This window comes from Apodemus sylvaticus, chromosome 2 (assembly GCF_947179515.1).
Source record: "Apodemus sylvaticus chromosome 2, mApoSyl1.1, whole genome shotgun sequence".
NCBI lineage: Eukaryota > Metazoa > Chordata > Mammalia > Rodentia > Muridae > Apodemus > Apodemus sylvaticus.
The window spans coordinates 149676742-149700205 of record NC_067473.1 but is presented as its reverse complement, the minus strand read 5'-3'; the positions used below and the strand labels follow the sequence as shown (position 1 = coordinate 149700205).

The 23464-nt window shown below is 43.8% G+C and overlaps 1 protein-coding gene across 5 annotated transcripts; it reads right to left on the bottom strand.

Annotated features, from left to right (window-relative positions):
- Nucleotides 1-548: 548 nt before the first annotated feature.
- Nucleotides 549-22076, bottom strand: Hnrnpf (heterogeneous nuclear ribonucleoprotein F). Of its 5 annotated transcripts, none has more exons than XM_052174671.1 (4): nucleotides 21967-22076; nucleotides 8712-8843; nucleotides 7219-7278; nucleotides 549-2463 (listed from the first exon to the last, which is right to left on the bottom strand). In XM_052174671.1, exon 4 carries the CDS (start codon nucleotides 2412-2414, stop codon nucleotides 1167-1169), a length of 1248 nt encoding a protein of 415 aa, XP_052030631.1. In that variant the 5' UTR covers nucleotides 2415-2463; nucleotides 7219-7278; nucleotides 8712-8843; nucleotides 21967-22076; the 3' UTR covers nucleotides 549-1166. The 5 variants fall into 5 exon arrangements, with proteins under 5 accessions (XP_052030631.1, XP_052030633.1, XP_052030636.1 ...); XM_052174673.1 differs by lacking the exon at nucleotides 21967-22076 and adding an exon at nucleotides 21598-21955; XM_052174676.1 differs by lacking the exon at nucleotides 21967-22076 and adding an exon at nucleotides 20902-21004.
- Between the last annotated feature and the right edge of the window lie 1388 nt (nucleotides 22077-23464).

Sequence of the window (23464 nt, the reverse complement as noted above, 5' to 3'; positions counted from 1 at the left end):
AGCACCTCTATGCTGGTTTGTTAGCAACTCAATAAACTTGCTTGTTGCCTGCTTGTCATTTACTGGTTACCAAGGCTCACTCAACAATAAATTTTACAATGTATGACTCCCACAGAAAAGCACTTTAAAAAAAAAAAATCAAAGTATGAGACCCCTTACTTTAAGAGTCCTTTGACTAAAGTAGGGTGGCACTATAGTTATTAGGGATTCCAACCTCCTCTTCTGGTGTCCATACATGCAAGCAAAAAAAAAGTATGTTTTCAATAGTATATAGTGTATGTAATTATAGAATATATTGTGCTTCCTCATGTATATTGGGCTATTTGTAGTCTCTCCAAGGCACATATCATTTATTTTTAAAAGCCAAACTGGCTTGCCTAGAACTCGCTATGTACAACAAGATGGCCACCTTGTCATTACTGTCCTGAGACATACCACCCAGCTACCTACCACTTGTTTTTAAATCCCCTCTGGAAGATAATAGTGTTTGAAAGTCTTTCTCAACCACCCAGTTTGCTGCCTTTCGCTGAGTAGATAAGCTGTGCCAGTCATTGTGAAAAAGTCTTTATTTTAAGAAAAAAATTTAGTTAACAAAAAATTTAACAAGTTTCACTTAGCAAAATACACCCAAAAGGAAATCACAGTACAAAGAAAGCTTTAAGTCAAGGCCTCACCAATTCCTACAGTATTAGTATTGTGTCTCAATTCTCAAAACTAACTTTTAAAAAGCTTAAACTTAACCTAAAGATTTTAAATGAAAATATAAACTAGAATGAACATGAGAAATGCTTCTCTTTGCATCAGGGATCTAGCACCTTTGAGTTCTCCAGAAAAGTACATGTCCCCAGTGTGTTCACTGTGGTGTGCTTACAGATCCACTCAACATACTTAAACTACTTAACTCAGATAACATCACTCTTAAGTATACTACCAAAAATGTTAATTGAGAAAAGCGGAAGAAAATAGTTTTAGTTTACTCAATATTACATGCTAGAAGAAAAGTTTGCATGAGAAACACTGAAGAGGTAATTTTTTAATCCAGATTTCACAAACTCATGGTGCAAAGTGGGTCCCCCAGCTTCCTCTAGAGTTATAAACTGCTCTTGACTGCTTATTGGCTGCCTGTGAAATTTTCTGATTGAAATAACTCAAATGTTCCTACAATACTAATCATATCCACCCATGCTGTTCTGACCGCTGTAGCCGGCCCCATAACAGCCACTCACTGACTGACTCTCCAGGCCACTGTAAGTTGCCTGGGCAGCTGACACACCCATGCCCTGCATCACCTGGCTGCTATAAGCCCCATTGCTAGCCCCTGTTGTTGAATTCAGGAAGAGTTCTATGTATCTGTGCTGCATGTTGGCCCTGTCCTTGGACATAGCTGCCACTGCTTCTTCATGAGTAGCAAACTCAACATCAGCTTCTCCCGTCACTCTTCCATCAGGACCAATCTCAATATGAACTCTCACGGGGTTGAGTGGAGAGAAGAAGTTGTAAATGTCGTTCTCCGTTGCTTTGTAGGGCAGCCCTCTCATGTGGACGCAGTGGCCGGTGGTGCTCTGCACTGTGAACTCGCTGTCTCCGTATCTGTGGTCATACATTCCTGAGAGACAATAGCTGAGGTCTCTCCCAAACAGGTCAGTGGTGAAGCCATAGCCATCACTGAGGCCACTGTATTCTTCATAGCCCCCATAGCCTGCACTATAGGCACCAGACCTCATCCTATCCAGGCCTGCCTGTTTCACAATGCCAATGTACCTCCGGGCTGTGCCAGGCCTGTCATAAGGCCCAGGCCTCTGCACAGACATAAACTTCAGAGGTGGATCTGAATATGACCTAACTTCCTCCTGACTGCTCTTGAACACTTCAATATACCTGTGCCCTATTCTCTCCTTGTGCTTCCCTAAAGCTTTCTCAGCTAACTCTTGTGAGGCAAACTGAACGAAGGCCTCCCCTGTAATCTTGCCTTCCGGGTCCACAGGTAGTGTGATCCCGTTTGGCACAATTTCCAACCCTGAGAAGAACTGAACGATTTCTTCCTTTGTGCATCCAAATGGGAGTCCCCGGAGCCTCACAAAGCCATCATTGGCACTGTCGGCGCTGTTTGGACCACTGTGCTTCAACACCCAATCCATCTCGGTTCTGTGTGACTTGAACACCTCAATATACCGGTGTCCCATGCTTTCCCTGTCTTTTTTCAGAGCCAATTTTACATCATCTTCTGACTCGAGTTCAACAAAAGCCTCACCACTCTGCCTGCCTTCTCTAGTATAAATGAAATGAACACCTGCAACCCCATCATGAATTGTGCAGTCGGAGAGGAAGTTTTGTACATCCTCAATTGAGCAGGACCAGGGTAGGCCACGGAGTTTGACCACATAGCCTTCACCTCCCTCGGGGCCCAGCATCATGGACACTTGACAGGGCTGATGTCACACAAGCTTGGGCAGTTTTTTGTAGCTGAAAGAAAGAAAGAAAAACCCTATTTTATATAGTATTCATTTACTATGCATAGAAAGGATATTAATTCTGTTTTTACAGTCAGAAAATAATGAGTAAAAATAAAACATTACAAATTACTAGATGATAGGCATACTCCTTTCAGATAAGTAGCTTTCTGTTGAGTTATAAGCCAGTCTAGTTTACAAAGTAAGTGGTTCAAGATTAACCTAGACCAGATAGGCCTGAACACCCGTCTTTAAAAAAGTAAACTCCAAGCTGATCCTGCCAAGCCTAAAACAATAAAAAAAAACCTCAAATAAAACAAAAGCCCAACTGGTGGCCTTTTAAAGAAATGTTACAAAAAATATTGTAGTGCTAAAGCAAAACAACAACAACAACAACAACCACCACCATGGTAGGTCATAGTTCTGTGGGAAAGCCCTTGCCTAATATAGCCAGGTTTGATCAACATCAAAACAAAGACCCATCCATTACCAGAAAAGGCCAAAATAATCAAGACATTTAAAGCATGGGTATTTGGCAGGTAGGAATCAGAACTACTAGGTAAGAAGTTCCAGGTCACCTTCAAATATTAACAAATTAGAGGCTTGCATGGGACTCTCTCAAAAATTAAACCAGGTGATAGCAAGACAAGGGGGGGGGGGGGAGAGATTATGGGCTAGAGAGATGGCTCAACAGGTAAGACCACTGATTACTCTTCCAAAGGTTCTGAGTTCTAGTTCCAGCACTCAGGAAATGAAAGGCAAGCCCCAGGCTAGGCATGCACTTATATTGCCACACCCTGTCTCAAAATATTAAAGATTAGACAGACAATGAGGGCCATGCAAAGTAGTATATACACTTGTGACCAACATATAAAATTCTTGGTCTGCTCTGGCTACCTAGTTAAAACTAACCTAGACAATAGGAACCTCTCAGGCTTTTTTTTTTTATTTTTACAGACTTTATTTTTAAAACTTAAGAAAAACTTTACTCTCACATATTTAATCATTTGAGAAGGAAACATGGTATCATTTTGATCCACTATCATTAACTTTAAAATACTGACAAAACTTCTACTTACCTGTGTCTACATGAGATCAGATTGCCATACTATTCCCCAACAATAGTGTAATAGTTCTAATGGTACTACAGTAGATACCAACTTGCTTTTAATAAAATTGCAGGGGCTGGAGAGATGGCTCAGCTGGTAAGAGCACCGACTGCTCTTCCAAAGGTGATGAGTTCAAATCCCAGCATCCACATGGTGGCTCACAACCATCCGTAAAGAGATCTGACACCCTCTTCTGGCGTCTGAAGACAGCTACAGTGTACTTACATATAATAAATAAATATTTAAAAAAAAAACTGCAGTTTAAAAAAATTTACATTGCCCATGGCCTGAAGATAAAAATATAGGGCAGTCTGAGAGAGCTGAGTGGGAAACACCCTGTATAGTTCTAATATGCATACATATAAACAATCATGTAAATTTAACTAACTATAAGTTAAGACACCTAGACTAGAGAGATGGCTCTGTGGTTAAGAGCACTGACTGCTCTTCTGAAGGTCCTGAGTTCTAATCCCAACAACTACATGGTGGATCACAGCCAACTGTAATGAGATCTGATTCCCTTTCTGGAGTGTCTGAAGACAGCTACAGTATATTTAAATATAATAATAAATCTTAAAAGACCTGAAATCCTTCGCAGCAAATTTAGTGTTGCTATAAAGTTCTAATATAATTTTCCTTATTTACTGAGAATCAATCAGAACATGTGTGCCTGCTGGAGTAATGAGTTTATGATCTTAATTCTAGAGTCATGTAGTCGGTTTGTATAGCTCCATTTCAAAAGCCTGTCCGATCATCAGCCATCAAGGACCCATGCTTGGTCATACTTTTATGGAAAGAAGGGTTCCGGTTCCAGATTAAGATCACCACCCCGCTGGAGATCTAGACATCTATACCCTGCTGGAGATCTAGACATCTATTTGCTGTTGACCTTCACCCTTAATAACTACCTAGACACTGCTACCAATAACTTACAAATATCTAAGTAAAAACTTCACTGTGGAAATCCAAATCTTATCTCAAGTTTTTCTAATAGCCTTGATCCTTTAGCCTCTTCACTCCATATAACCCAGCTCAGACTCCATTCTACCATTTTACTAGCCCCTTCCAAGAAACATTCTACATGTATACTGTGTGGCTAGGATGATTCTACTAGTCAGTTCCTTGTCTGTACTGAGTAGTTCAGCTGCACACAAAGAGAAGGTGCTTTTTAGAGTAGAGTTTCTCATCCATAAAATTTCAGACATTTTAAACCAGTCCATTTGGTACTGAAGGCTGACCTGTCCCTTGTTTAATGGCTGCAACACTAGACTCTACCCACTAGAGGGCAGTAGCACCCCACAATCTACCTTCTGTAATCTACCAACCTCTGTAGTGTACTAATTAGGCCTCAAACACTACCTACCACCTACATAGTTTGAACTGGTGGCAGTGCCTATATTACCAGATATTCTGGAGACCAGAAGACTGCAATTCAAGGTCAGTAAGATGACATAATTTTGTTGAAACTTTGCTTCTAAAGAAAGGGGGGAAGTGGGGAGGAGGATCTAGTAAGTAGTTCAAGGCCTGAAGAATCAGGATGCATAGTTATCCTCAAGGCCGTCTTCTGCCTATCTACACTACCCTAGCTATCTAAAAATTAAAACAAAAAAAGTAGCGAGCGTGGTGGTGCACACCTTTAATCCCAGCACTTGGGAATCAGAGGCAGGTGGATTTCTGAGTTGGAGGCCAGCCTGGTCTATAGAGTGAGTTCCAGGACAGCCAAGGGCTACCCAGAGAAACCCTGTCTCAAAAACCAAAACCAAAAAAGCCAACCCCCCCCCCCAAATAGTGCATATGGACAATGAAATCTACAAATCTATTCTTAGACTACCCCCCAGATGCCTGGACACCTTTAGATGTTTATTTCCAATGGGACCAGGAATTCCTGAAAGTAAAGTCACAATGTCTAAGTCTTATGAATTTAAAAACAAGGAACTGTCTATCTGACAAGAGAATAAGTTTACAGCTCTACTTAGAGACCCAACTTAAGAGAAAACCAGTCACTGACCACTTGTCTCCTTGCACTGAATGGGAATAATACTAACCAGTCATTCTTTAATAAGGCCTTCTTTGCCCAGCTTTGCCTTTAGCTACTGATCACGCCCCCCCCCTTTTAATGTAGAATCTCAAAGGGCCCCTCTACTGTCTCTGCTACTTACTATCAATAAAGTAAGTTCTTACTGATCTGCTATCTTCAGCCTCTGTCTTAACAGAATCCAACCATTTCTCCCTGGAACTCTTTAGGTGTTCCAATCTGCTATCCCACACATGTAGATGCACTCAATCTTTGAGGCCTTTAACACACAACCCTTGGCACCACAAATGAACAAGACATTCTATATTTCTATACCTTGTTGTACCTGAATCTGCAAGCTCTCTCTTTATATTAAATTTCTCAGAAATCCTCAGATCCAACCATCTCACATGAATATCCCATTCACAGTCACACTGGATAGGATCCCAGCACTCATCCTTTTAACTTTTGAGTGTTTTTCTTGCATCATCATATCCATCACCGGCTAACTTAGAACTGTCTCTGTCTTGATACTCTCATGTGGTGATAGATGTGATAGGTCAGCATGCCTTAACCCTGTATTTGTTCTTATAAAAAATGTTCACAATTGAAAGAACCTACCACAAACTGAAACCACCTTAAAAAAAACATGCACTTGATGTGCAGGACTTACTCAAAACTAAAGCCTAGACTAGCTATTTGCCTTGCACATGATTGGCAAATAAAATACTCCACACTTCTGAGCTATACATACCCTCCACTCACTTTTAAACCAGTCGTTCAATTGTCTAAGTAAGTTGTGCCCATGCTGACCATAACTTAGACCTCCTGGTAATTGGAATTACAGCCTTGTTCAACATTTATTCTATATTCCTCTTAGATTCCCATTATTTCTAGTGTCTCTTAACTCTAATAAAATCTTACTCGCTGTTGCTCTATCACAATCTTTCAAGTAATTATGTCAATGCCCCACTTTCAAGCCCTACTTCCCACTAATTATTAGAACTAAGACTTAACTAGTGGAATCCTTGGATCCTACAAACATTCCTACCTATATCCATCCCATCATTTCCTGTAATTTCCCCCACTTCCTGTTCCCTGGAGGACGACATAGTAATTAATACACCATCCAAATATCCTCTGCCCAACCTTGTCCAGCTAAACCCTGATAATCCTGCAGGTCTAAGCACCAACACCTTTTCAAAACATCTTCTCGTGCTCCACGTCTGAGCTTCCACTTTCCTAACACCCTTTTCTGAAGTGTTAAAATATCTTCAAAAGTACACTGGTATCCTACTTAGGACAGTTTTGTTTTCCAATATTTCCTTAGCAAAAGGGACCGACCACAGCAGGCCAAAGATTAGCAAGGGATTTGCTGGCCACTTGGGGTCAACACCTCCCCTTCAGAGTATAGCAGCTTAGTCAAAGCTAAAAACATGCAAGAAGCAGAAAGGAACAAGTTCTTTACTTTATAATTTCAGCAACAGGGGAAGAAAGCACTCTTTTCTGCAACACCAACAGGTTGCTTTTAAACAAACAAACAAGGCTCTTTAGTAAGACTTCTCAGCAAATCACTAAGCATTTAAAACTAATGACGTTTTAGCCAAATTAATCAATTTACAGTTACATATCTTTAATAGCTTACCTTGAAAAGAACCACCACAGATGCCTTCTGTAGCAAACACTTAATGGAAGATAAGTTTTCCTTTAAAAAACAAAACACAAAACCGGAGATTGGTCTCAAAGCCTCAGATTCCATGTGTTATTGTACAGAAGGGGACCTCCTAGTAGCTGGGTTCAGAGCAAGCTAAGTTTCTCCGGTCCAGAAATACATTATTGTCTAGGACCTTTTCGTGGGTAGAGGGCATCAGCAAACAACTAATTTGCTTAGCAGAGAACTAATTAGAGCTTAACTTAAAGGTAGGCGAAATTTAGAATTTACATGAAGATGAAGGGAGAACAGAGATCTAGGGGGCACTTCCTCAAAGTCCTCTGGAGGCAATTCAGAGTTCACTGAAAACCCTGTTTTGCCCACCCACGGTTGTGGGGGGTGCATGCTTTTCACTAATCTTAACCAATAGCAGTGTGTCGAAGTTAAACGTCAAATGATGCGGGCATTAGCTGAATTGTTATCAAAACTTGTGCTGCATTCTTCACTTTGGAAATGTGGTAGTTTATTTTGCCTGCTGTCTTAAAATAGGGCTAGTTGCATTGGCATGTCTCATACTTTCTGTGACTATTATGTAAGTAAGGTACTGGGAAGGTGCTAAAACCCTATTTTAAAACAAAATAGTTTCAAAGACCTTGAAATGGGGTTCCAGCCATAATCCTGCTCATAAAATTCTAGTTTCTGGATCCCCTTCTTCAAACCTTTTACTCAGATCTACCCAGTGTGGTAAGTACCTGTGGCCTCTCTGGAGACACCACAGGGCATGTAGTTGGCAGCTAGACCTACATTAACCCACTGGCACAAGACCTGTGAACATGAACTGTAGAGACATGCCCAGTAAAAAGAGCAGATGGAATGGTGGGTCTCATTATAGGTGCTCTTACAGCATCCAAAAATTTGGTTTTAATTGCAAGACTTGCTACCGAAACCATTTGCCTCATTCTGGGTGACTGGCTCCGAATACTGTAGCCAGCCAAGGCCTACATTCACACTAAATTTCCACAACTTGGGCACTAAAGAAAATGCACTATTTAAAAAACAAACCAACAAGCTGAGGCTGCCTTTTCTGTAAGCTACCAGGTCAGTGATACTGGTTAAACTGGATTTTCACCGCCTTCAGGTAGATCCAGGTAAGATAAACGAGGTGCGCCCTTGGAATCCCGTACTGGTTAAGTTTATCGGCTGAACAAACAGGGCGGCTCAAGCACCACCCACCTAGTTCTTTTGTTCAGGCCCGCTTGGTGGGAGCCTTGCCGCTGCACCCTCCTCTGTGCATCTTTGTGTTCCAGGAAGTCGCCTTAGTTTTCGCTGGGAGCCCGCCCTCGTCCTCCCTCCATTTTGTAAATGAGTTTTAACCTCCGGAACGCCGGGAGCGCGTCCAGGCAGGTTTTCTTACTCAGAAAGTTCCACTCTTAAGACCACGAGAGCCGCGGCATCAAAACTACTGCCTTTTCTGCTCTAAAACTTACCACGGGAGGAAGGTAGAAGTGACTTCTATTTTCAATAAGGAACGCGGCTTACGAACCCAAACTCCACCCGACGCCTTAAAATCGCAGAGGGCTCCGGGGAAAGTCCAGGTGCATCTTCTTTTTGTTCTCAACCTGAAATGGAAGTTCGAATGACCAGGGGCAAACGCTTTCTGGCGAAGCGGAGCCCCTGGAGACCAGCGTTTTGGCGGGAAGCAGGGCGGAGGGCAAGGTGACGCTGCTCCGCGGCCTTCGCCCGGTAGTCGACCGCGCCGCGCAGCGAGCGCCGGCCGGGCAGGAAGGTCCGCCCCGGGGCCTGCGCGGGCTCGGGCGGGAGCTTCCGGGCGGGGGCGGGGAAGCTCCTGAGCCTCTGAGGGTGGGGGAGGGGAAGCCTCAGAGGGCGGGGAAGAGGGCTGGAGTAAGAACTCGCGCAGGCCGAAGCGTGGATAGGCTGGAAAAGGGAAACTTCTAGCCGACCGGGTCAAACACGCTGCCAAGAGTCTGGGGCTCGGGCGGGAAGCGGGGCTCACCACGCGGAGACGGCCGCTCGGGTCCGGAGTCCGGGAAGCAGCAGCCGCGTGATCTACGGCGGCAGTCGGACTGGGGTCACGGGGTGCAGAGGAGGAAGTGCCCTGCCGGGCCCGCCAATATGTCACCAATGAGAAAAGCGTGCCTGCAGGTGTGGCCCGGGAACTGTGGGTTTGGCCGGCGCCGGAAGTGGGGGAAGTAGGGAAAGGAAAGGGGACGACTCCACGCTGAGTTCTGGGTAAAGTAAAGGAGCCACCTGAGCAAAGTCCAGACTACCCGCTTCAGTTGGGAAGGGGACCGCAAAGGAGTGCTGAAGACTCAGCCAAGTAAAACCACATCACCTCGGGCTGGGATGCTACAGAATGGAAACCTGCAAACACCCAATATTTCGTTGTTTTTTTTTTTTTTTCATTTGACGGTAGACTTTACTCGCGCCTTACTAGCGTCGCGCAGGGGGTGCTTACTCAGGGGTAATCTAATGTCCTTCCCAGTCTAGTGTGTCCAAATGTATTTTCAGCCTTGTTTTTTTCCTTTAAATAAGCCAGGTATGGTGGTGCATACCTTTAATTCCAGCACTCGGGAGGCAATACGATTTCGAGGCCTTAACTGGGCTACCCCTTGAGTTCACCCACAACCCTTTTAACGCCTAGAGGTTGAACCTAGGTTTTGTTCTCAGGGACCCACATAGTGAGTGGAAAGAGTACTTATGAACCTTATAAAATCTGTACCTAATAGGCAATAACAAAATGTAATTTACTCCAAAGCAATTGGAATTAAGAAGTGACTAGATTTCAAAGGCCTGTTTTAAGGGCCCAGAAAGATGGGGAAAAAAAACCACCCACAAGACCCATGAGAACAGGCTAAAGTTGTCCTCTGCCCTAAGTACACTCTTGTAGAGGAAACCCCTGCAAACACTCCTATATACAAGTGATACTTTTAAATGTTACTTAAATATTTTGCAAAAACGAGAAAAACATGAATGAGACAGTCCGGTATTGACTAAAGCTGGTGATAGCAGCTTAGGCTTTCAAAACCAATAGCCTCAAATAACTCTTCAAAGTAAAGTAATACTGTTTAGGACCAAAGAGACAAGATAAAATGAGAAATGAGCTCATCTTTCCAGTTAAGACAAGGTAGACTTTACCATCGATTTGAAAAAGGAAAAACAGAAAAAGCAAAAACTACAATGTATGGGCCATTTTTGATTATTTTGAGACAGGGTCCTATGTAGAGACTGATCTACAAATTCAATATGGTGCGTTTAAGTTAAACATTACCTCCCAACCTCCTGAATGAAATTCGGTACAGACTCCAGACCAGCTCAACTACTTCCTTCCCGTGCTCACGACACAAATGAACACTGACCACAAATTTCTAATTATACTATCTGTGGGTGTTCCAAAAAAAAAGGGAATTGTAGTTTTCGATGGTGGCACTGCAGACACCTATTATCCCAACATTTGGGGAGCTAGGGGGAAAAAATTTAAAAGAGAAAGAGGGATTCAAAGAAAACTATGGGGGGCTAAAGAGATGGCTGAGTGGTTAAGAGCACCAACTGCTCTTCTACAGGTCCTGAGTTCAATTCCCAGCAACCACATGGTGTCTCACGACCACCTGTAACGGTATCTGATGCCTTCTCCTGGTGTGTCTGAGGACAGAGACAGTGTACTCATATATATAAAAAATAAATCTTTTAAAAAGGGTGGGGAGAGGCTGGAGAGATGGCTAGTGGTTAAGAGCTGACTGCCCTTCCCAAAGGTCCTGAATTCAAATCCCAGCAACCACATAGTGGCTCACAACCAGTTGTAATAAGATGTTATGCCCTCTACTGGTGCGTCTGAAGACGAACTACAGTGTACTTAAATACAATAATAAATCGTTAAAAAAAAAAAGGAAAGAAAACCTTATGCACATTTTCCTGTTCTTCCAGAATGTTGGGTGTAATCTGGCTCCTTTACATAGTCGGGTAGCTATTCTGGCTTCTGTGGGTACATTTCATACATTGCCACACACAGGAAGGTATTAACTAATAAGGAGTTGGTTTTTCAACAAACAAATCCTAAATAAGTTATAGGTGAGATAGGAAGACACTAAGGTTTGTCTGGAAATTATATCTACAATGTTTAGGAAAATGTCCATCACTGGAAAGCTGATGGAGCTAAATGACAAGTTTATTTTTCCTTTGCTTGAAATAGTTCATTATAAGAATGCTACCAATCCCAAAGCCTTGCTTATTAAAAAAAAAAAAACCCTGAAATTTTGAGTATGTTAGTTCAAGTAGTTAATATAGGCCTAACGACTTAATCCCTACCACCAAATAAACCTAGTATGGAGACTGAGGAGTGCCATTCTGTGTATGCCAAAGTGCTCAGAAACTCAAGCTTAGATAGAGGTAAAGAGACTGGAAAAGCTGAGGAACTACTGAAGGAAGCATGGTTTTCAGAATTGACTTCTACAATGAATAGGGGTTAAGGGGTAGTCAACACTCAAAGGCAGTGAGTGCCCAGCCTGGTCTACATAGCCAAAGTTACATAGCAAGATGCCGATTTCCAGGCCAGCCAGGGGTTACACAAAACCACACCTATTAAAAACCACCTAAGCTTAGGATTCTAAATCCAGTCAATCAAAAGTAGATGAATAATTCATATCATAAGGTAAAACAATACTAAATGAAAAAACTTTTGGGCCTGGTAGGATAGCTCAGACATAACTTTTACATGTGTAATCCCTTCTGTGAAGACCCCATGGCTAAGAAAGATAAATCTCAGTTGTTTCTACCAAGAGTAGTACTTCCTATGTTTCAACTACTTAGGACAAAAAATCTTGGTGCATTGTATTACTTTACCTAAATATGTATGTTACTTAGGTATATATAATACTTCAACTAACTGGTTTGTGACTTAGCAAGTATCACTACTGTTCAGTTTCTGTACTGTAAAGGGAACAGTGTAAGAAGAAAGATCATACACAGAAAAGGAAAATTATATTTAAAGTTTAATCACTGTGGAGACGGAAGCAAAAGATGAGTTCCAAGTCAGCTTCAGCCATATAGAAGTCTAAGGTGAGTGCAGCTATGAAATCTAGTATGGTATTTTGTAATCTAAAGTCAATGGAGGGAGAATTAATGTATTATGTATGATTTGAACTGCTTCTCTTTTGGTAGATGTTTTTTGTTGAGACAATGGTTTTGTAGCTACCACAGGCTAGCCTTAAAACTCTTTGATTACCACTACTTTCCTGTGGCACAGATCATTTCACAAGGCTGATCCAGATGTCAATATCAGCCTAGACTATACAATAGGTTCAAAACCAGCCTGAGCTACAAGATGGGAAGTAAATATTGTTATGAGGGCTAGCCAGAGAATGGGAAATGGAGCCCTGCAGGGGTGGAGCGTGCCTTTAATCCCAGCACATGGGAGGCAGCGGCAGGCGGATTTCTAATTTCTAAGCTGGAGGCCAGCCTGGTCTACAGAGTTCCAGTACAGCCAGGACCACACAGAGAAACCCTGTCTCCAAAAAGAAAAAAAAAAAAAAAAAAAAAAAAAAAAAAACCACCCAAAAATAAATGCAGGCAATGATGCCAAGAGTTTGCATAATGGAAAAAGACTGGCATCTCTCTCTTCCTGGGATGACTCCAGTCAAGCAAAATTATCAACTAAGAAATGCATAAAAAAACAAAGTGGTGACAAATGAGCTCTGATTAGAGTTCTAAAAAAATGAAAGGGGCATGATGACAATGGTTTTTAAACCTAACACTGAAAAGGCAGACATCTGTTGAATTCAAGGCTGGCTGGGACTACATGTCAAAAAAAGGTGACATTTAGCCAAAGAATAAGATAGAAGCAACAGAATTCCATGTATAAACAAAAAAACTATCTTAAAAAAATAAAAATTGGCGGGGCGGTGGTGGTGCACGCCTGTAATCCCAGCACTCTGGGAGGCAGAGGCAAGCGGATTTCTGAGTTCGAGGCCAGCCTGGTCTACAGAGTGAGCTCCAGGACAGCTAGGGATATACAGAGAAACCCTGTCTGGAAAAAACCAAATCCAAAAAAAGTAAAATAAAAATTGTGGGGCTGGAGAGATGGCTCAGCGTTTAAGAGCACTGACTGCTCTTCTGAAGTTCCTGATGGTGGCTCACAACCATCTGTAATGAGAGGGCTGTCTACGATAGCTACAGTGTGCTTTACATATAATAAATACAAATAAAAGCCTTAAAAAAAACTGTGAAGCTAACTTTTTCTTCATTTTGCAACTATTTCTTCTCTCCAAATTATTTTTTCTGACATTTATTTTAACAGACTAAAAAATATATACTTGTCTAGGATGTTTTAGTACTTTTTACAAACATTGTTTTACCATTCAGTATTTTATTAAATACATAAAGAATTTAGGATAGTTTTCTATCATTCAGACCTATAGTGGCCCAGGATGCCACTATATGTAAGCACCTTTAGAGGCCTAGGTTTTCAAATAAACTGGTTACATGTCCACCAATTTTTCTTTCAGAAAGGATACTATGTATCCAGGTTCACCTCAGACTTTACAGGTACCTGAGCTAGTCTACCCTTTGAGACTGGACCTTGATGAGTCTAGGCTTGCCTGGAAGTTGTGTCCTAGCTCTGTCTCTCAAATGATGGGACTACAGGCATGCAACATAGCAGATCCATCTTTTACCTTTTATTTTACCTTTATGGTGCTAGGGAATGGAGTGGGTTTGTATCCAAGGCCTTGCACATACTTGGCAAGCACTTAAAACACTCAGAGAACTCAGTCCTATGCTAGCTATTTTTAGTTCAATTCAGAATAATTTCTTCCTGTCATGAACTCACCTAGAAATTCAGACATGAACCAACATATATACCTATTGCACTTAGTTTCTCAGAAATGGATCTAAACTGAGTAGTCTGACCCAATAAGTACTACATTTCAAGTCCAATACACTAAACTACTCTACGAAAAGGCCAAGAAGCTACTAACAAACATTCAAGTCTCTCTCCAGCACCGTTTGTATTTACCAAAGGTTTAAGTCACAGACTACAAAAAAAGCTGTTTTCAATCTTTTCAATTAACTTACTATACCTATTTCCCTTTATGTTCATTTCACAACATCTGCTACTATAAAAAAATTTAATACTAATATGGATCCATAGCTTTACGCTTACATTAAAATTAATCAAATGGACAAATTGAAAAAAAAAAAAGTAGAACTACACCAAAAGTGTAGTTTCATTACCCTGAAACTACAAACTGAATTTCTTCTGAGACCATGTCAAGTTTCATAGGCTATCCCTCAAATTTGTTATGTAGTTAATACTTACCTTGAAAAGGTCCTTATCCTCCAGCATCCACCCAAATGAAATAGGCATACAGCACCAACTGGCCTATTGATACCTTTGTACGTCTTAAGAATTAAGATATTGGGGCTGAAGAGATAGCTCAGCGATTAGGAACACTGACTGTAAAGTCCTGAGTTCACTTCCCAGCAGCTACATGGTGGCTCACAACCATCCATATTGAGATCTGACACCCTCTTCTGGTATGTCTGAAGACAGCTACATGTATTTACATGTAACAATAAATCTTCAAAAAAAAAATAAGAAGCCGGGCATTGGTGGCTCACACCTATAATCCCAGCACTCTGGGAGGCAGAGGCCAACCTGGTCTACAGAGTGAGTTCTATGTCAGCCAGGGCTATACAGAGAAACCCTGTCTAGAGAAAAACATAAACCAAAAAAAAATAAATAAAAAATAAATAAAAATAAAAATAAAATAAAAATCAAATAAAATGAAAGATTATCTATAGTAAAATGGAAAATAAGACAAATGCAGTCAAGTCAAACTATGAAGTTCACTTAAATTGTTTATGATAAAGTATTGAGAAATGCATGGATGTGTAAAATACTTAAACTACAACTGAAAAGGTAGAATAGACAAAGACCAATGAGGCCAGTTTCTCTTTAACCCTAAATGGTCAGACACTGGCTAGTATGTTCAGGTTACCTGTGACTTGGGCCCCAGGTCTCTGAACAGACCTCCATACCATCTCAGAAAAGTATTGATTCCTCAGGAGACCACAGAATACTTCATCAGGTCTCATGTAACTTTCTACAGGAGCTCAAAAAACACTACTGTAAACTCTACAAGCCACAATACACTGCTTTGTGATGGAAATGAATTACACGTGTAAGAGGAGAATAGAGCTAAGAAACATGAGCGTAAGAGTGGCTCTGCCAGGGACAATTACCATACTTTAAATGTAGGCAGTTTTAGGGAACAAATGCCTAACACCATTAATATTTTAAGGGGAAATTACAAAGCAGAATTTTAAGATGCTCTATTATGGAACCAAACTTCTGCACACACACTAGCTCCTATCACATATGTTCCTTCATATGGTTGTTAGCCACCATTTGGGTGCTGGGAATTGAACCAGGTTGTTCTTAACTTGTGCCATCTCTCCTGCCCCTTTACTTCATACTTAATTTGTTGAGAATCAAACCCAGGTCCTGGATAAGAAAAAACAACATTCTTCAGGGGCCATGCTGTCTTTCTACTTCTAGTACCTGAATTTTTATTCTTCTATCAAAGCGTCAAAGAACTCTGGTTTCTGGATTCCCTATAGTGTCCTGGATGTTGAGGTTATTATATGCAAGCTACTACCTCCACTCAATTCTGACTTAATTTTGAATACCAAGAACAATGGTCTTCCTAAAAAATTAGAGGAAAAACTTGAAAATGGTATATTTTCTGGAAATATAATTTTAAAATGGGTGGTTTCTCTGTGTAGCCCTAGCCAACCTGGAACTTGTTTTGTAGGCCAAGCAGGCTTCAAATTCAGGGATCTATTTGCCTGCCTCTGCAGTGCTTCCTAGGTCCTGCCACTGTAACACACCATGCCCGGAAGGTTTCACTGCAGAGCCTGGCTATCCTTTTGCTTCTGCCTCAATAATGGGATTTTCCCCCCTGGTTTTTGGAGGCTGGTTTCTGGGTAGCCTTGGCTGTTTTCTCAGGGACCCACTCCCAAGTGCTTGGATTAAGCCCTTAAGCTACCATGCTTGGGAAATGTGGAGATTATGACTAGCCAAATTTGGAAGACAGGTACTTTCTAATTTTCCCTACTTTTAAAGTCTTAAACATGTCTGCATTGTCTCTATTATCCTGAAAACACCACAGAATCAAATGTTAAGAAAACCTCCTTCTAGGCTTGCAGCCCAACCAACCAGACCACCCCCCAAGAGCTCCCAGGGACTAAGCCACCAACCAAGGAGTACACAGAGCTCCAGCTGCATTAGTAGCAGATGATGGCCTTGTCAGGCATCAATGTGAGGAAAGATCCTTGGTCCGATGAAGGTTCTATAGATAGATGCCCCAGAATTCAGAGTGGGACTGGATGGAGGAGCACCCTCATAGAAGCAGGGAGAGGGGTTTTGAGGAGGGAAGCCAGGTATGAGGATAACACTTGAAATGTAATTAAAATATATAAAAATAAAAAAAAATTTCCTTCCCTAGCCATTCTCTGCCACTTATTTTTTTTAGCTTTTCTCCTGAGATTGCAATTTTAATTTGACTGGTCTTGGACCTAACCAACCCAGGTTATACTTTCATCTTAAAAAAAGAAAAAAACAAAAACAGCCAGGCAGTGGTGGCACTCTGGGGAGGCAGAGGCAGGCGGATTTCTGAGTTCGAGGCCAGCCTGGTCTACAGAGTGAGTTCCAGGACAGCCAGGGCTATACAGAGAAACCCTGTCTCGAAAAAACCAAATTAAAAAAAAAAAAAACCTAGCTAGCAGAAAACAAACTTCTGTTAAGCCACCTGAATTTTTGTACTTTTCTTCATTTCCCCTGCACTCAAGAGATTCACTGCCTCCCAACTATAGGGATTAAAGGTCTGTAACTACCACACCTCACTCCCTCTTATAGACTGGCTCAAGAGTATCTCATAGCCTAGACTAGCCTAGGCTTTACCTTAAAACTCCAGTTTCTGTCCCCTACTCACAGTTAAGTGTTAGGACCATGGACGGACATGGGGTACTTCACATCTAGTTTAACATTTAAAGAAAATCCTCTTAAACCAAGGCTATCCTGTATAGTTACAGCACATGCTACATAAAGAATGTAGTCGCCAATACTTGGATCTTTAACCAAATGAAACTGATTATCCATCTTCAGAATTAAATTAGTTTCATAAAATGATTTGTTATGAAATCAGAAATCAGATTTTCAAAGTCCTACAAACATAGTTCAAACCCATCAACATACAAAGCAGATAACGCCTTGACCAAGTGGTAGCAATACCTTAAAATTTTAACCATTCATTACTCTAATGCCACCACTTAGGAGGGAACCATAGAATCTTGAGTTCCTGGCAAGCCAGGGCTACATACTAAGGACAGGTCTTGGAACGAACTCTGTAGACCAGGCTGTACTCAAACTCAGAAATCCGCCTGTCTCTGCCTCCCAGAGTGCAGGGATTACAGGCGTGCGCCGCCACCACCACCAGGCCAGGTCTTTTAAAAAAGAAAAATTAATGGAAACAAAGTAAGATTTCCTAATTTTTTAAAAAAGAAATGCTATTTGGTCCCTCACTGCTGTAGAACCCTGCAAACTAAATGCTAGTGAATGAAACATGAAGTTGATGGCATATTAAGAACTAGATACAAATCCACAGGCCTCCACTAACTCAAATAGAACACCCAGACTATCATGGTAATCTTACATTGGAATCCCAGCTCCTGACAGACAGGAGTTCAAACAAACCTGGGCTACACAGGCATCTCTCTGGGTGCATAGACACAGTGATTTTACTTTACATGTGGCACTCCGGCACTCAGTCTTTGCAGTGGAAGAAGACTAAAGCATACTCTACACTTGTTCAAACTGAGAAGGAGCTGAGTTGTTATATTCACCTTTAATCCCATCATTTAGGAGTCAGGGGCAGTCCAATTTCTAAATTCAAGGCCGACCTGGTCTACAAAGTGAGTTCTAAGACAGCCAAGGCTACACAGAGAAACCCCGTTTTGGAAAACCAGAGGGGGAAAAATAAGAACCTGGGAGTATTGGTATAAATACCCTTAGTCCAAGCACTCAAGAGGCAGAAGAATCTGAGTTTAATGCCAGCCTGATCTAGAGAACCAGCTGTAGGGCAGCCAGAGCTAAAACATAGAGACCCTGTCTCAAAAGCAAAACAAAAACAAAAAACAAGCAAAAACACTGAATAAAAGTTATTAAAAGAGATAGCAGGCACCTGTAAAAGCCTATGACTTCAGTTCTATTCCAGAACCCAACAGTAGCAAAGTGAGTCAAAAGCTGTTCTCTGACCTTTGCATGTTACTGGTAGCATCTGCCCACACCAATTCACTCCTGGGTTACACAAAAATTTAGCCGCGCACGCCTTTAATCCCAGCACTCTGGGAGGCAGAGGCAGGCGGATTTGAGTTCGAGGCCAGCCTGGTCTACAGTGAGCTCCAGGACAGCCAGAGCTATACAGAGAAACCGTGTCTTGAAAAAACCAAAACCAAAACAAACAAAAAAAGGCCAAAAATTTATGGAAAATGAGAACATATGCCTAGCACTTAAAAGGCCCCAGTTACAATTTCCAGCCACTAAAAACTGAAATGTAGAGGAAGACAAACCCTAAGTCCCAGTTTTGAATGTATCCCTGGCAAGTGAATTAATTCGTCAAGCCTCCATTTTCTCATCTGTGCCTTAAGCTTTATATACAGCCTTGGCTTGTCTTCAAACTTGCTCTGTAGACCAGGCTGAGCAAGCAACAGATATCCGGCTGCCTCTGCCTCCCAGTGCTGGGGTGGGGGAAGGGGGTAAAGGCCTGCACCTCTGGACTTAGGACTTAAGATTTGTTAATGCCACCTTTAAATGAAAACTGTAAAAAGTTACCAAGTATTAGCTGTGCTTTGTGGTGAATGCTTAATCCCAGCAATTCACAGTACTGTGAAAGCAAAAGCAGGTGGATTGCTTGAGTTTGAAGCCAGCCTGATCTATATATACAGTGAGCTTTGGACCATCCAAGGCTTAATAGTGAGACCCTACCTCAAAACCAAATAGTAATCACGTTTGCATTTACTTTTAGAGTGAGAGTGTGCAGGCTTTCCTTCAAATCAAACCATAAATCTTTTTTTAAAAATTACTGGCCTGGCAGTGGTGGCGGCACTCCTGTAATCCCAAAACTCTGGGAGGCAGAGGCCGGCGGATTTCTGAATTTGAGGCCAGCCTGGTCTACAAGAGTACAGAGTGAGTTCCAGGACAGCCAGGGCTATACAGAGAAAACCTGTCTCGAAAAAAAAACCAACCCCCCCCAAATTACTACAAAAAAAGGGCATGATACAGACATGATAGGGCTGTTGGTACTCCAGTCTACTGTGCCTGGTAACTACTAATGGGGTGTGGTCTAGTTTGTAATCCAAACAATCTAGAGGTGGAGCTGAGTGATCTGGAATTCAAGGTCATCCTCCATGGCTACATATTGACTTAGAACGTCAAAAAAAAAAAAGATAGCCAACTGGTAAAGACTTTCTAGTGCTTGTAATAGCAACATCAGGGTTAAGAAAGCCAGCAAGATCAGAATTTAAGCCAGGAATACTGTTCAAAATCCTCTAAAGTGCCATAATAGTTCCAACATTCAAGAGACAGGTGATCTTGAGTTCCTAGGCTAGCCGGTTGTACATACATAGTTCCAGGAAAACTAGACAAGCTACAATCTCTTAACATTTCACCGGAAGTAAAAAGTTATTACTGTAAAATAGTTTCTAGAAATTATTACTAAAAACCTCACTTTTTACTACGTTTTGACTACCTGAAAAGCTGAGAGTTTTATTTTAACTAGAAATTCAACTATTATTTGGAGGGAACAAAGGGTTAGAGTAAGCCTGGCTGCCCTGGAACTTGTATAATCGGCTGTTCTCGAACTCAAGAGATCTGCCCCCCAGCGCTGAGCGCAGAGGCACGCATCACCACCCAGCGTAAGCCCAACTCAAAAGGACTTCCACATTGTTCAGTGGGTCACCGCACTTTCTGCCAGACCTAGCCACCTGAGCTCAGTCTGAACACAGATGGAAGAACTCAACCACATTTTGACTTCCTCCACTCAGAAAGACGGGAAAAAAAGACTTCAGTAAAGTATTCACTATTTTAAGATATCTTATGACTTGATTAAACTATTTAAAAACTCCCGAGACTGGAAGACCATTGGGATAGACACCCTCAATTCAATCACAAGGACCCAATGCTGAAGAATCCATTTCTCCACGTTGTCCCCTTACCTCCACACCACCGCACGCCCCACACACAAACACTGAGGGACACCTACAAAACAAAACTGCCCAGGCTCAGAGACTAATCCCGCACAGCCACATGGCGGCTACCCGCGCGCTCGCTCGCTCAGCAGCCCCAGTTGCAGGGTATCGCATTCAAGTAACTGGCAGGGGCAGAAAACGCCGCCTAGGACGCTCGGTGTCGTCTTAGGAGTACGTGGGGCTGCCTCACGGAGAGCCAGACGCCTCGGGCGAGCAGCCGGCCGCGTCGGGTCCGCTCAGGACGGCACGCGCCGAGGGAAAGCCGAGCAGGCCCACCTCAACTTTTACCAGAAACGTGAAGATGCACAAACGCACCAAAAAGTACAAGGAACTGAAGCAAAAGGCGGACTGACCTACCTAGGCAAGGACTTCCGCACCCCCAAATGCAAACGCGATACCTGGGGGGACCGGACCAATGCAGACCGCTGCTCCAAACTCCCGGGCCGCCACGAGGAGGAAGCGAGGCCGCCGGCTCGGGCCGGGAGTGGGAGGTGGGCGGAGCCGTCCCGCCCAGTCTTGTGAAACTCTGGGCGCCTCGGGCCACGTGAGCGCCCGCTTTCCTCTCAAAACTGCAATGAGCGCCCGGGCGGGCCTGACTGTAGAGCGTGACCCGCCGAGGGGGAGAAACGCTCCACCCTCACCCCAAATATCCGGCCGCGGCGGCCGCGTGCGAGGAGCGCCTGTGGGTGGGGGTACGGCCCTCGGGAAAAGCCGCGCTTTCTCCCGGCGTGAGGCTCGCACGCCGACTCCCAGGCCGCACTCGCCGGTCTGCCTCCCGCCCCTACCGAAGTGACTCCAGACTTCAGCCCCGCTTCCCCCGGCCGCACAGCTCGGCCACGCGGCCCAATCCCTGTCAGAAATGCTCTAAAGCCCGGGCCCCGACCACCAAACCCCAGCCACGCGGTCCCAGGCTCGGTGGGCAGTCTTCGCACGGCTAGCGGTGTGCGTGTGCGGCTACGACCTCGGACCCGCTCTTCCGGAGTCCGAACCCCACGCCCGCGGTCCAACGCCCGATGGGCCCAGGCGCCTGCACAACCCGTTGGCCGCCCTCACCTCGGGCTTCTCGTCTCCACGCTCCCACTCACATCCGGAACCTCGCCGGCCCTCAGAGCACCTAGAGGAGGGTGGAACCCCGGGGACTTGGCAGTTGTAGCTGAGGCAGTTGAGGCTTGTTTACTGTCACCATGGAAACCCCCACAGGCGCGCTCGCGGTGGGGCCTCCGCGGGCCGAGTCAACCGCGCGGCCGGCCTGGTCCTCAACTCCCGCCTGCCGAGCGCCCTCAGCGCTTCCGGAAGCCCTCCTGATCCCCGGTCCGATCCCCGTTCGGCCCACGCCCCAGCACCCGGAAACAGTAGCCCGGGGAGCCCACTTTCCCTTCCCACAGCCGGCGTGACCGCGGGCTGGCCTTCCCCGAACCCCACCTTCAGGAAGACGAGGCGCAGTCCTCCTTCCACGACGGAGCCGGAAGAATGCAAGACGGTGATGGGGCGGAGCCTCAGGCAGCGGACATCCGGGCACAAGGCAGCCTCGGCGCCATTCTGACGAGCCCAGAACGGAGCCCAGGATTGGCCGGGGGGGGGGGGGGGCGGGACTAGGGGGTGTGGACCCGCCTCTGAGTCCAAGAGAGGACAGTGACGGCGCAGGCGCAAACTTTCGGAGACCCAAGTGGGGGAGGGGAGTAGCTGAGGGAGGGGGCGGGCGAACGGGGGATGGGAGGTTGAGGCGGCAAGGTGGAGGTGTTTGTCCTTAGAGGAGCCTCAAGACCTGGGTGATCTGTGGGGGGACGCTGAATCCTGCACGCGCGTCCCCTCACCCCGAAAAGTGATCCTAAAGGATTCAATGACCGCGTGCGAGCGGAAAACTAGAATGGTGTCTTATGTAAAAGGACCGCCTAAGGGCATCTCAGAGAGGCAGTCTGGAGGGATTTATCTCAAGTTGCTCAAAGCCCCCAGCGTCAGGGTTTGAAGTTTCTAACTGTCAGCACTATTTGAATGCTGGGACACATTTTCTTGATGTGTAATAATTTGGGAGGACTCTGCGAGATGTCGAGATACAAGCTAAGCTGAAGATTATTTTTGAAACTTCCTGAGCCGCCTAAGCGGGCGCAGGGACACGAGCTGGTAATCTCGGCTTAGAGGAGGCCGAGGCTACATTGCTCGGTCGCGAGCTGCTGTCTCTAGACACTGGACAAATTACAAGGCTGTTCAGAATTGTAAGTGAACTACAATGACAAAGCAAACGCTTATAAAACAACACACCAGACTGACTCCAGATAAAGGAAATAAAACTTCCAGAGGAAAACTTGTCCAAGAAGAAAAATATTTAGAGGTCAAATGATAGAAAACAGATGCTACAAAAGTTAGATAAGTGCAGGCAGATTTCTGAGTTCGAGGCCAGCCTGGTCTACAGAGTGAGTTCCAGGACAGCCAGGGCTACACAGAGAAACCCTGTCTCAAAAAACCAAAAAAAAAAAAAAAAAAAAAAAGTTAAGCTGTTTATTCTTGAGCACTAAACCCAGAACCTTGTAGTTAGCAAACTTGCAGTTTTACAAACTACATCCCCCCACCTCCGAAGTTTGTTTTTTGTGCCCAGGGAGTGGGGCGTTAAAATTGTTAAGTTTGTGCGAGTTATCACCACACTTTCAGCGAAGTCAGAGGACTATCCTGAGTACTGTGTTCTCTCCACCACGTGGGGTCCTGGTCAGATTGATCAGCAGCCAGCTCCTTATCTGCTGAGCCCTCGCACCCTACCCCTTGGGTTGTTTTTAGTTATTTTTAAAGTTTGTTACTACTGGCAGACAAAAGGTACAAGTGGCTTCTAACCTTGTAGAGGACAGAGGGCAACTTTTCACAAGATGAATTTTTATTTCACTTTAGGTAAGTTCCAGGGATCAAATTTAAGTTACCAGACTTTTTGTTG